The following is a 12,274-nucleotide window of genomic DNA, read 5'->3' on the forward strand; positions in this document are numbered from 1 at the left end:
AACCACCTGCCCCAAAACCACCCACGGAAACCCTCGCTGCTGAACGCGACATCGACACAACTCGGGAAACGCTTAGCAACACCCGGCTCCCGCAAAAAAACCGCCTTCTCCGGGCGCAAATAAATAATAATAATAATAATTAATAATTAATATTAATAAAAATAATAAGAACAGCAGGAGGGCGGCAGCAGGCGCGCACCTTGGCCCGCGGTGCCCCCGGGCGGGTGTCCCTCCTCAGCAGGCGCTGCTCTCGGGCGCGGCGGGCCCCTCGGGGGGAGTCTCCCGCGGCTGGGCGGCGGCGTGAGGAGGAGGAGGATGCCCGGCGGCGTTGATGTGGCACCCAGAGGAGAGGTGGCTGCGGACGCGACCCTGCAGCTGGGTGACCTGGGCGCGGAGGAGGTTGGCGGTGGCGGCCAGCTCGGCGTTCTGCCCCTTGAGCGCCTTCACCTTCTCCTCCAGCCGGGCGATGCGCTCCAGCTTCCGCCGGCGGCACTTGGAGGCGGCGATGCGGTTCCGCAGCCGCTTGCGCTCTGCCTTCAGCCGCTCCTGGCTCTCCGCGTCCAGCGGCGACAGCGACGGCGGCGTCGGCGCGCTGCTGCCGCCCTCCCCGCCCGCCGACGGCGGCACCTCGGGCACCGTCTGCGGCTCCTCCAGGGGCCGCGTCGGCGGCAGCCGGGCGCTGCCCAGACCCGCCGCCCCGAAGGCCAGGCCCGGCGGCGGCGGCGGCGGGGCGGAGGCGGAGGGGTAGGCGCTGCCCGAGGGGCTCAGCGGCCCCGCGGGGTTGAAGCCGCTCAGGTTGGTGTAGACGGCCGGAGGGTCGGCGGCGGCGGCGGGGGCTCCCGGCGGCCCGGGGCGGGCGGTGCAGCAGGGTCCCGGCGCGGAGAGCGGCGGCGGCGCCGCCAGCAGCTGGTTCTGCTTGTGCAGGTCGGCCAGGGCCTTGACGAAGCCGTCGGCGAAACCCTCTTGCTCCTGCGTCACGGGCTGCCGGTAGAGGAACGGCCCCGCCGCCGCCGCCGCCCCGCCGCTCCCCGCCCCGGGCGCCGCCGGCCCCGGGCTGCCCGCGCCCAGCCCCGCGCCCCCCTGAATCAGCAGCTGCTCCAGGTCGGCGGCCGGCGGCAGCTTCAGCAGCGGCAGCTCCGCAGCCGAGCCCAGCGCGGCCTCCGGGCCGCCCCGGGCCGCCGCCGCCCCGCCGCCGCTGCCTGTCTCGGCCGAGCCCGCGGTGGGCGGCGGGGCGGCGGCGGCGGCGGGCGGCGGCGGCAGCAAGCGCAGAGCGGCGGCGCTGCCGCGGGCGCCGGCGGGCGGGCGAAGGGCGAAGGGCCCCGGCAGCGGCGCGGGGGCGGCGGACGGCAGGTCCCGCTTCTTTCCGGCGCCCAGCAGCAGCTTCTGCCCCGCCGCCGCGTCGGCTCCGGGTCCGCCGGCGGTGCCGAAACCCGGCAGCGGCACGAAGTCGGGCAGCAGCTCCAGTCCTTCCTCGGGGTAAAACGGCGCCTCCATCTTCACGGCGGATCGCCCGCTACGCCCGCCGCTCATGCTGCCGCCCTCGCCGGCCGGCGGCGGCTCCGGCGCGGCGCGGGGCGGGCCGGGCTGGGCGGCTGCTCCGCTGGGCCGGCCGCCCTGGGCTGGCAGCGGGGACTGAGCCGCCTCCCGGCGCCGCCGGACCAGCGCCACGCCCCGGGCCCGCTGCCCGCCCCGCCGTCGCCTCCTCCCCGCTGCTGTCGCCGGTCCCCCCCGCCCGCTCCTGCCCCCGCCCGCCGGGCTTGCGCGGAACGGCTTCCCGGGGGGTGTCCGTGGGGAGCCCCGGCTGCCCCTCCGCCTCCGAAACCCGCCCCGCCGCTGTGGTGTGGGAAAGAAGGCAGCGCCGGGTCCTTCGTCGGGGAACGGGGAAGTGTCTCCCGGCCATCACTCCGGCCGGGGGACAAGGGAGGGAAGCGAGTGAGGGCCACGCGTGGCGGTGCTGGGTCAGTGCTGGTGCGCTCGGCCTGTGCTGGATGGGCACAGGGGAGGGCAGGTGTCGAGGACTAATGATTCCAGTGCTGGGAAGTCTGACGGGGAAGTGCTTGGCCATCAGGAAACGTGCCAACTAGTGAAACTAAAAGTCATTCAGAAGATGGACATGAATTTGATGCGGCCTTTCTTTCCTGGGGAAAAAAGTTAAGAAAAAGGATTTGAAACATCTTAGACATATTTCCGACATTTTCAAAATTACTGAAACATGAACAGCATTTTTCAGTTTGGGGGTTATATTTATTTGTTATCTTCACTCAAGACAATTGCCTCTGCCCTTCTCCAAGTTTCTGAAATTCTTACGGGATGAGGAAATTTCTTTCCACCCAGTCTTTTATAAATCCCTTTTGCTTCAGGATATCAATGCGATCTTGACAGAGCTGCTGAAAGCTCTCATTTAAGTTCTTTAAAATCAGCTTGCTGACTGATGGTCTCAGTGGCTCATCTACACATTCACCAGATCTCCTCATCTCTGATGGACCCCCTCAGTTAGGAGTCACCTTCTGTAACACTTTCATGCTTTCTCCCGAGGCATTTCCTTCCTGCATATCAAGACCATGTTCCTCTTCTCAGAGTGTCTAGTGAAGCTGCTGAGCTCTGCCCTTAGCCCCACAATCTGTATGGCCATGCTGTGCTTCCCCTGTGCCTAGGTTCATTCCAAAACCAGCAGTGGAGGAGGAGACGGACAGTGGTGTCAAGTCCAGGACTTTGACTCAGAATCCCTCTTCAGGTCCATAAGAGAACTGGAGTCTAGGTGCACTGACTAAGGCCTTGATGACCTTGACTCAAGCACTTTGGGACCCCCAACTCTTGCTGATGGGCAAGAGCTCCTTTTCAACACAGCACCTTCAGTCCCTGCCTTGCTGTGTCATAGGTGTCGCCCTGTCTGCTGGGTGAACCTTGGACCTGTGTTTCCAGTTCTGTTCCTGGCACCATCTCCTGCTGCTCCTGCCTGAATTACCTGGGTGGACCTTGTACCCAGTTCATCACCTCACCTCGTGTGGGTGTGTCCATTAGTGTCTGGCCTGCTCTTGTGCTGCAGGACTCTGTCCAGATGGGTGAGCCTGGGCTTCGGCTCTGGCCATCCCTAGCTCATCTTGCCATGGGACAGCCCAGCTCTTCTGGTCCCTGAGGGTGTGACAGAATTGCTGCCCAGAAAACTGGCAACAGGAGGACTTGAGGGAGAAGAAAGCCATCAGGCAAAGGCTAGAGACAGAGGCATTCACCGGGATAGGGGAGGAGCAGCCATGTTTTTCTTGGTGAGGAAGTTAGTGCTAGAAAGAACTTATTTTGGTTTCCTTGTCTCTTGGCTGACCTAGTAGGAGAAGGAGCAGAGCGAGCAATCCTCAGCCAACAATGAGTACTGGAAACAGCTCATGCGAGTGGCTTTGTGGAAGTATTGCTGAAGCTGCTATACAGGCTGTTTTGTCATATTCGTGGGCAAGCAAATGGCAGTGACTGGTACCTACCATCAGGTGGGCAAAGAGCTGTCTAGACAGAGAAGCCACAACCTCCAAGCTAAGGCCCATGAACTTTCTTTTCTTTCCCTCACAAAGCAAGTGTAGAAGGGGAAAGTAGGCTGAGGAGAAAATTATGATCTGTGTGGGGTCAGAGAAAAAGCCATGGAGGTTCACCTGAGTCTGGGGTCATTCCCAGTGAATTTCTGGATATAATGCTACACTTGACTGGGGTGACCCTAAAGATAGGTTCCTTCGTCATTCTTATACAAAAACTGTCACTTGTGTAGGATGGTTTTACTTTCTGATCAAACGCAGAGCTTGAAAGTGAGCCCACAGAATGGGAATATGTCGAAACTGCTCCAAATAAACTTATTTGTAACAACAGATCGATTTACTGAGAGATCTATCTGCTGTTTGCTGATGCACCTACAAACTAGTTAGGCGAGTGAGACAGTTGTTTTACACGTCCCTAATGCAACTGTGTGTTAAGGCAGCGTGGTCTTTGCGTTGTTTTCTTTTCCTTTCCCCCTGCCCCTCCGTTGTTTTTTTTTTTTTTTTTTTTTTTTTCCTCCCCGAAGAGGGCCAGAACCTCCGGCGGGGCTCACAGCGCTGGCTTCTTCCTGTCCCTGTGACAGACACCCTGTGCACACCTCACCGCAGCCCTGCCTGCTGGGGCGACCATCCCCGGCCAGGGCTAAGGGCACGGCGCGCTCGGAGTAGCCCCTGACGGCTTCTCTCGATGCAGGGAGGACCGCATGGCAGCCCTGGGGCCCGGGGCTGTGGCCAGCGGGGCGGGAAGCGCCGCCCTGCTGTGGGTGCGGAGGGGAGCGCCGCTGCCCAGACGGTGTGGATGGGGGTGGGCGGCGCTGCCCAGCTGTGGGTAGGGGGCTGTGGGTGACGCTGCCCGGCTGTGGGTAGGGGGTTGTGGGCGGCGCTGCCCGGCTGTGGGTAGGGGGGCTGTGGGTAGGGGGTTGTGGGCGGCGCTGCCCAGCTGCGGGCGCGGGGGGCTGTGGGCGGCCCTGCGCAGCTGAGGGCGCGGCGTGGGCGGAGCACGGCCGCGACAAGGGGGCGGGGCGGGGAAAGGAGGAGGCCGGATTGGCGGGCCCGCGGAACGAGGCCCCGCCCCCGCTCTGCGCGCCGACGCGCCCAATGGGCGGAGCGCGGCGAGCGCCGCTACCGCGAGAGGTTCCGTTGAAGCTGGCGCCGCCATCTTGGAGTTGGGAGAGGCCGCGCGTCCCGTTCCCGTCCCTGTCCGGAGGGCCGTAGGCGCGGGGGGGGCCCGCGGGAGGCGGGGGGAGCATGGGAGCCCGGCGGTGAGTTCGCGGCGCCCCGCCGGCTCGTCCGTCCCCACGGAGTCCGCGCCGCGGCGGGCGCGGGATTGGGCGGGATGGTGCAGTCCTGTTCCGCCTACCGCTGCCGGAACCGATACGACAAAGAGAAGCCCATCTCCTTCCACAAGTGAGTGAGCGCGGGCGCCGGGGCGGGGTCGCGCGGGGGGCGGGGCCAGCGCGGGGCCGCGCGCGAGGTGCGCGGGGAGCTGTGGGGGAGCGCGCGCGCGCGCGGGCGGGCAGGGAGACAGACAGAGACAGACAGACAGACAGACAGACACAGACAGACAGACACAGACAGACAGACAGACAGAGGGTGTGTCTGTTCGCGGCCGCTGAGGGAGGGGAGCCGCGGCCGCCCCTCCCGGGGTCTCCCTCGGGAAAGCCGAGGATGGGGCCCTCTGAAGCGCCTGTTCCAGAGCGAGAGCGGGATGACACACACCCCTCCCCCGCTGGAGGGCGGGAGGGTTGTGTCTCCGGCCGACTCCCGCCTCATAAAGCTTTCCAGAAAAGCTGAAAGTGCCTCTTGCTTGCAGGTTTCCTCTTACAAGACCCGATCTTTGCAAGAAGTGGGAAGCTGCTGTTAAGAGGAAAAACTTCAAGCCGACCAAGTACAGCAGCATTTGCTCAGAACACTTTACCCCCGATTGCTTTAAGAGGGAATGCAATAACAAGCTCCTAAAGGAGAATGCTGTGCCCACAATATTTTGTTACACTGAACCCGGTGAAAAGGTAAATCCAGAGCACCCGTGGCTGCAGGGGCGGCAGAAGGTTCTGCGTGTCGCTGTTGGCAGCGGGGCAGGGCGGCAGGCAGGGGGAGGAGGCAGGCTGGGAAGGGTGAAGGGTATCGAGGTGCTGAGCTTGTGTACCTGGGGTCCCCGGGAAGACTGTGCTGACTGAAACACCTCCAACAGCTCTGCTTGTTTTCTGCGAGACTCTCTGAGGCTTTGGAGCACAGAGTGTCCTGCAGGCAGATCCTGGCTTTGACCCACTCACCTGTCCATTTAATGTGGTGAATTAAATGAAATGGCAGCAAAGTAGAAGGTATTCCCCTGTAGTTAAACTGTTCCAAGCATTTCCTGCATATTCGGAGTCTGAGAGAGCCTTCATTAATGTTTGCAAATGGCACTTACCCTCTTCCCAGGGCCGATGGCTACTGCTGGCATTGAGGACATAGGGGGTGTTAACTGTGAAGATTTAACTGGCTTCTTTAAGAGGGCGCTGCCCTCTGGCTTTGCAAAGTTAAAGTGAACGGCAGAATCTTACCTGCACCTGCTGTCTGTCTGTCCTGAGGGCACCTCTGTCTTGCCCTAATCTTGTGTTTAAAAGCTAGCCTGGTCCCTGACTTCTGATGGCAGTTCTCTGTGTGAGGTATTTTTTTCCCTTCTCTGTGCCACTAGAGCAATTTACTGTGAGATGCAACTCACTTATGACTTCTTACTTAAGACAAGAATGGAAAAGATTGATTTTTAACTCCTTTAAAGGATATAAAGTATTTGATCTCTTAGCACTCTGCCCTAGAGAAAGTGCAAGGGAGACAGTGGTAGGTAGATAGAGTAGGTCTGGGGAGCAAAACACTTAAATAGAATGAAGTACACAGAAGAAAACTCAGATTTTTCTTGTTCAGTTTTTCTCTTTATATGCAATATTGGAGTGCTGCAGAAATAAAAATACAACACATTTGAAAAATGAAAAATGTCTAATAACAGATTAAAGAATATAAATAGAATGCAAACAAGGAGACAGTTTACAGGGAAATATGGCTGTGTTTTTTGTTTGATTACACTTCCTTGCTTATCTGTGCAATACACATTCTTTTCATTTTGTGTAAAATACTTGCAAATTTTTTTACAGTCTGAAAGCTGAATGGGTGTATAGGGTAGTCTTCAAAAGTACTGTTGGTGCAGCAGGATTAGTAGTGAGCCACGTTCCCAGTATCGCTGTCATACCTGGATCTACAAAAACACAGAAGAGTGAGTGCCTTTTAATTCTGAAGGATTTAGTTCTATTCTTATTCGTCTCATGGCACTTTTGCATAAACTGCCACATATCTTCAAGTAGCAATGTAATAACAAAGAATAACAGTGATTGTTTTGGAGTTGAATCCACACTGATTTTGAAATACAGGTTTTTATCTTTTGCACTATGTAATTTGGTATACTTTCTTTTTCTTTACTTACGTCTTAGGAAAAGTATTTATTGGCTGGAAGAAGTAATTAGAAGTCCCCGAGGATGTCACAGAGATACCAAAGATCTGTTCTCTGTAATATGTTGTGACAATAATAATTTGTATATAGAGGTAACATATGCTCTATAGCTTCAAATAGAAGTCTATGGGAATTCAGCAGATCAGCAGTGATCTGATTTTTGCTTTTGTTTCTAGCAAGAATGAGGGTTTTTTTGCAGGCACTACCTTAGCTTTGTAGGGTTTTTTTTGGTAGAAAAATTTGATAGTGACAGCTGATAGGGTCAAGCTCTTTAGAATATTCATATGTGAATTAGGTAGGCTAACAGTAGCAATTTTTTATAACTGAGAAATAAGACTGGTAGTTGGCTGATTTTGTACTTTCATGTGATCAGTTATATTTGACTGCATATTAAACTTCGCTTTAATGCAATCACCACTTTCCTTCAATACCAATCACCAAACTGCCTTTTCAGTTCCTGTCTGCCAAGTGTTGTAGTCTGTATGAGGGACAGGTAGACACCCACACATCTATCTTGCTTGCATGCTAAGTCAAGGAAATTAATGATATGACCTTCAGATCTGATGAGCTTGATATTTTGATGGTGAGGAGTGTTTACTGTTCTTAAAATCAACTTTTTCCTGGTCCTTATGCTTTTCTTTGTACTAAGAGTATTGGCAATGGGTGGGTAGGTGAAAATTTTTTCAGTGCCTTTTTTGCTGAGAATGTTTTAAGCTTTCTTTTTAATAGGTGATATTGCAAGCTCTTTAGTTTCAACAGAGCTTTTTTAATTAACGTGTGCACAGAAGCATTTCTGAATTATACTGGATTCCTTTGGGGAAGAAAGAATCTGATTCTCTGCTCTGGCCTGTACTCAAATGGCTTGGGATCTGTGTTGTCTTGACCTGTACAAGTGGACCTATCAAGAGCAATGTGATAAAACCCTGCAGTGGAGTTGAGCCAACTGATACTTTGCTGCTGCCAAAACAGAGAACTGTGCTTCTCCCCTATCCATTCCTCTGCCAGCTATGCAGTCCTGTTTCTTTAGATGACCTGGCAGTGTGAGCTCACAGCCCAAAAAGCCAAACATCTCCCGGGCTGCATCCAGAGCAGCGTGGGCAGCAGGGGAGGGAGGGGATTCTGCCCCTCTGCTCTGCTCTGGTGAGACTCCACCGAGAACCCATCTGTCTCTGGGGTCCCAGCATGGGGAAGTACATGGAACTGTTAGATGGATCCAGAGAAAGCCAGGAAGATGACCAGAGGGATCGAGTACCCGTCTTAGAGACCCAGTCTGAAAAAATTGAGGACGTTCAGCCTGGAGAAGAGAAAGTGGTGTGGAGACCTCATAGCAATTTTCCAGTATCTAAAGGAGGTCTACAAGAAGGCTGGAAAGGGACTTTTTTATAAGGGCAGGTAGTGACAGGCCAAGGGAATATGACCTTTCACTGCAGGAGTGCAGGTTTAGGTTAGATGCTAGATAAAAATTCTCCACTGTGAGGGTGGTGAGGCACTGGAACAGGTTGCCCAAAGAAGCTGTGAATGCTCCATCCCCACAAGTGTTTAAGGGTTGGATGCATCTCTGAGCAACTGGTGTAGTGAAAGGTGTCCCTGCCCATGGCAGAGGTGTGTTGACACTGGATGATCTTTAGGGTCCCTCCCAACCTAAAGCATTCTATAAATCTGTGATTCTCACTTTTTCCTTTATCAGGGCAGGTGTATGTCATACCTTTTTTTTTCATTGCTTTGACATTTAATAATGGACAGGAAATTTATGCAGTGATAGTAGGAGATCAAGTAACTTTCTGTCATTTTAGCAATTATGTTTGAGCAAAGAGTAAATACCAAGGATGAGAAGGCTGCTTTGCTGTTGAAGAGTTGTTTATTTTGGTTCACGATGTCTCTTTTAACCAAAGCCTTATGCTGCAGCCCAAAACCAGTAACAGAGTCCCTCCTGGCTTTTGAGAAGATTGGTCTTACTGTGTCTCTCTCTCTCCTCTGCCAGCCTGTCAGCCCACTCAGTAGTTGACCCTTATTCTACCTCAGCAGAAGATTGTCCACTTCTGATGTGTTTTTGATTAGGTTAGCTGGTAGGTTCAATTATGTTGTGGTATGATGCAGCAGAAAGGAGGAGGGACAAAGGGGAATGGGATGGCAGCAATGAGTTACTAAGTCATCTGAACTCCGTTTTATGGACCTGCAGTCTGTGTTCTTGCTTCTTAGGTAATTATATAGATTTCAAAAATCTAATCTTAAAAAAACCTATTTAGACACCAAGCCTTGAGTTTCAAAGAGGTCTTAAAATGAAGCTGCTTAAAAATATGTCCAGTTGAGAAGCCAGACAAAGCAGGCCCAGAAATGTTTGCCAGTTTTGAAAATCAAAATTTGAAATTTATTTTATTAATTTAAATCCTAGTTGTTTAGGTTATTCTGAGGCTGTAATAAGGGTGTTGTATTGTAAACAATGTTAAGCATGAAAATGTACTTTTTTTTCTTGTACTTTCTAGTCTGAAGAATTTACAGAGCAGCCAGAAGATCCACTGCCACCTCCTCCACTGCCACCACCGCCGCCACCTCCACCACCACCACCAGCAGCAGCTCCAGTACTACCACAATCTCCATCAACTCCTTCTTTTCATTTGTCTCAAATAGATGCCAGATTTGTAGATCCAAGTATTGGATTATTGATGCCTCCTCTCCAGACCCCCAGCAATCTTGCTGTTTTTTGTGATCATAACTACACTGTAGAGGATACAGTCCATCAGCGAAAAAGAATTCAACAGCTCGAGGAACAAGTTGAAAAACTGCGGAAGAAACTCAAGACAGCGCAACAGCGGTGCCGGCGTCAGGAAAGACAAATTGAGAAACTGAGAGAAATTGTTCAGTTTCAGAAAGAAAAAGACATATTGGCAGGAAAAGGCTATGTGATTCTGCCTAATGACTATTTTGAAGTTGTAGAAGTACCTGCCTAGCAGTCATGAACATCAGTTTTCACTTTGGTAGGCCAAGAAACTTAGTTTGAAAACTAAATTCTTTTAATTCTGTATGTAAGACTTTCCAGAATTCTAAAACAGTAATTAAGGAGTCATACAAATAAGATCATATTTTTTCTTTATTGTCATTTCAGTTTGATACACTTTTAATATATTGAAAATGCAAGCATCTCAGAATTAGAATATGAAATTAATTTACAAAATATTAATTGCTTCCAGAAGGAAAGGATGCAAGATTGAAGACACATAGGAATTTACTTTTTCTACAATGTCTTATGCTTACAGGGGCTGGGAACTGAATCTGGCTGAGAGTGAAGTTTAGGTGGTTGTACACCTAGTGCTTTGTGAAGACTTTTAATGTTGGCTTTGGTAATCCCCACTAAGTAGTTTTCACTGATTTTAGAAAGAACAGAATTAGGTCAGCTAACATCTGCAAGTGCTGCAGAAAGATAGATAAGATGCACATTTCAGTCTGGGAACACTTCCAGCTTCAGTTTGCTATGCATTTGAAGCACTGCAAAAAGTCTAATTCCTGGATCCCTTTGGATGAGGTATGTAAATGAACCTCTTCTTTTGGAGTAACTGTTCACCACATGTATGTTTTGAGGGCGATGAGGAGAATTCATTAGCATAGCTAACAAGAGCTTTAGAAGCGGCTTTTGTTTTGAGGGCACTTAAAAATAGTCCTGAAGTGCAGAGCTGAACTGAACATGTATGTTGCTGCACTGTTGGCAGGATCAGTAAGAGAATGTACTTTACAGTGATAATGTAGTTTACAGTGACAGCTTGCAAAAGGACACTGGTAATATGAAGTCCCAATATGTTGTAGGGTCATCTTCTCATAAACTGTAAGTGGTGTTGTCCTTGGTTTTGAAACTAACTCACATGTCAACCATGTGTAGCTTAGAAGTAAGAAACAAAGTAAGTTCTTTATCCAGGGAGTCAGACATTTATGGCTTTGTTGTATACAGTGGTTTTATTTTTTTCCTTTTTTTACTCCCCAAAGGGCATCCACCAAAGGGCAAACAGAGAACTAGACTTTGGAGTTGCTTGGTGCTAGACTGGTTTATAATATCTCAAATGCTGCTGCCTCTTCTTCAGCCTTATTAAGACTCTTTCTAGTCATAGATTTAGCATGACAAAATAGTGCAGCAGTTTGCACTTACTTTCTAATAATTTATTTAGTCAATAAACTCATCCAAATGAGAGAAAATGGCTAACTCTAATGTAGGCTTCACACTGAAATTCCTGGATATATGAGACATGAGGAAAATTGCCTTTCTCAGTCCATTTCAAACTTGTATGCATTGTGGGTTCTGGCTCTGATGTTAAACAAGCCTTGTTCATGAAGGCTTTAAAAGCTTCCCTTAATATCCTGTTAGCATGACATTTTGAAATATTTCAAACCAGTCTTGATATTTCTGACCTCATTCATGCCATGTGTCTATTTTTCCTACCATTTCATACACTTAAAATGAACAAAAATGCCAATGCTTCCTTTTGTGTACATTTATTATACCTAATTAAAAATTTGAAAAGCAAATTATGTGTTAGATTTGTAATTACTCTCTCTTCTCTTTTCCCAGGATTTTGCCAAAATTGTCTTCACATTTTGCATTTTTATTTTCTACTAGTTTCCTTGTTTAGATGTTGGGTTCTCAAGCCTTGTTGCTGTTACACTTTCTGTTTAAAACTGGTAAAATTCAGAAGTGACAAGAAAAAGATGTTTAAAAAACTGTTGCTATGCTGTTGGCATGTGTGCCACATAGCAGATTGTGTCTGCTTTCTCTGCAGAGTACCCTTTCCTTACTCTGCAGGAATTTCACGTGTGACTTCCTAAGGCACAGTGGATTGCTGCAATACCCCACCTCCTGCCACCTACCTCTGCACTCCAACACTTGGTTGTGTACTCCCACTACTCCCGTTATGTTCTCCAGTCTGGTGCTGGTTGCACCCTTCTGTGGGGGGCTTCAGCTGGTTAAAGCAGCAGGTTTGGCTTGTAGTGGAGAGGCAGCAGAGAGCCAACAGTGCCACACCTGATACAAGTTAAAGACAGGACCAAAAGTGGGGCATTAGGAGAAATAAATCCTCTCCTCTGGATGTAATGAGCATTATGTCAGCTTCTGAAAATACATGGATAGCTTCCTAATCTGAATGTTCATCATCATTTCCCTTCCACCTGGGCCAAGCTTCCCTGTTCCCCCCCCATCCTGTGCTCTTGCTGCTGTGCTTGTTGAGCCCTTTGTTTGGGTGTTTTAGCTCCATAACCTTTCAGGGAAGCAGCCAAACAAAATTAAGTCTGCAGG

The 12,274-nt window shown here is 51.1% G+C and overlaps 2 protein-coding genes across 2 annotated transcripts; one reads left to right on the top strand and one right to left on the bottom strand.

Annotated features, from left to right (window-relative positions):
• Positions 1 to 234: 234 nt before the first annotated feature.
• LOC310922544 (uncharacterized protein) lies at positions 235 to 1,530 on the bottom strand (the record flags this gene model as incomplete). The annotated part of the gene is made up of 1 exon (XM_083883174.1): positions 235 to 1,530. One exon carries the CDS (start codon positions 1,528 to 1,530, stop codon positions 235 to 237), a length of 1,296 nt encoding a protein of 431 aa, XP_083739300.1.
• A 3,285-nt stretch (positions 1,531 to 4,815) lies between these two features.
• On the top strand, positions 4,816 to 11,505 carry THAP1 (THAP domain containing 1). The gene is made up of 3 exons (XM_083883338.1): positions 4,816 to 4,922; positions 5,329 to 5,524; positions 9,483 to 11,505. Exons 1-3 carry the CDS (start codon positions 4,852 to 4,854, stop codon positions 9,945 to 9,947), a joined length of 732 nt encoding a protein of 243 aa, XP_083739464.1. The 5' UTR covers positions 4,816 to 4,851; the 3' UTR covers positions 9,948 to 11,505.
• The last annotated feature ends 769 nt before the right edge of the window (positions 11,506 to 12,274 follow it).

Source organism: Zosterops lateralis, assembly GCF_965231275.1.
Source record: "Zosterops lateralis genome assembly, chromosome: Z".
NCBI classification, from domain to species: Eukaryota; Metazoa; Chordata; class Aves; order Passeriformes; family Zosteropidae; genus Zosterops; species Zosterops lateralis.

Bases quoted from the DNA above. Each gene is read 5' to 3' on its own strand.
- THAP1 (XM_083883338.1), top strand. From the start codon at position 4,852: ATGGTGCAGTCCTGTTCCGCCTACCGCTGCCGGAACCGATACGACAAA. The intron at 4,923-5,328 runs GTGAGTGAGCGC...TCTTGCTTGCAG, and splicing joins AAGCCCATCTCCTTCCACAA to GTTTCCTCTTACAAGACCCG. The intron at 5,525-9,482 runs GTAAATCCAGAG...TGTACTTTCTAG, and splicing joins ACACTGAACCCGGTGAAAAG to TCTGAAGAATTTACAGAGCA.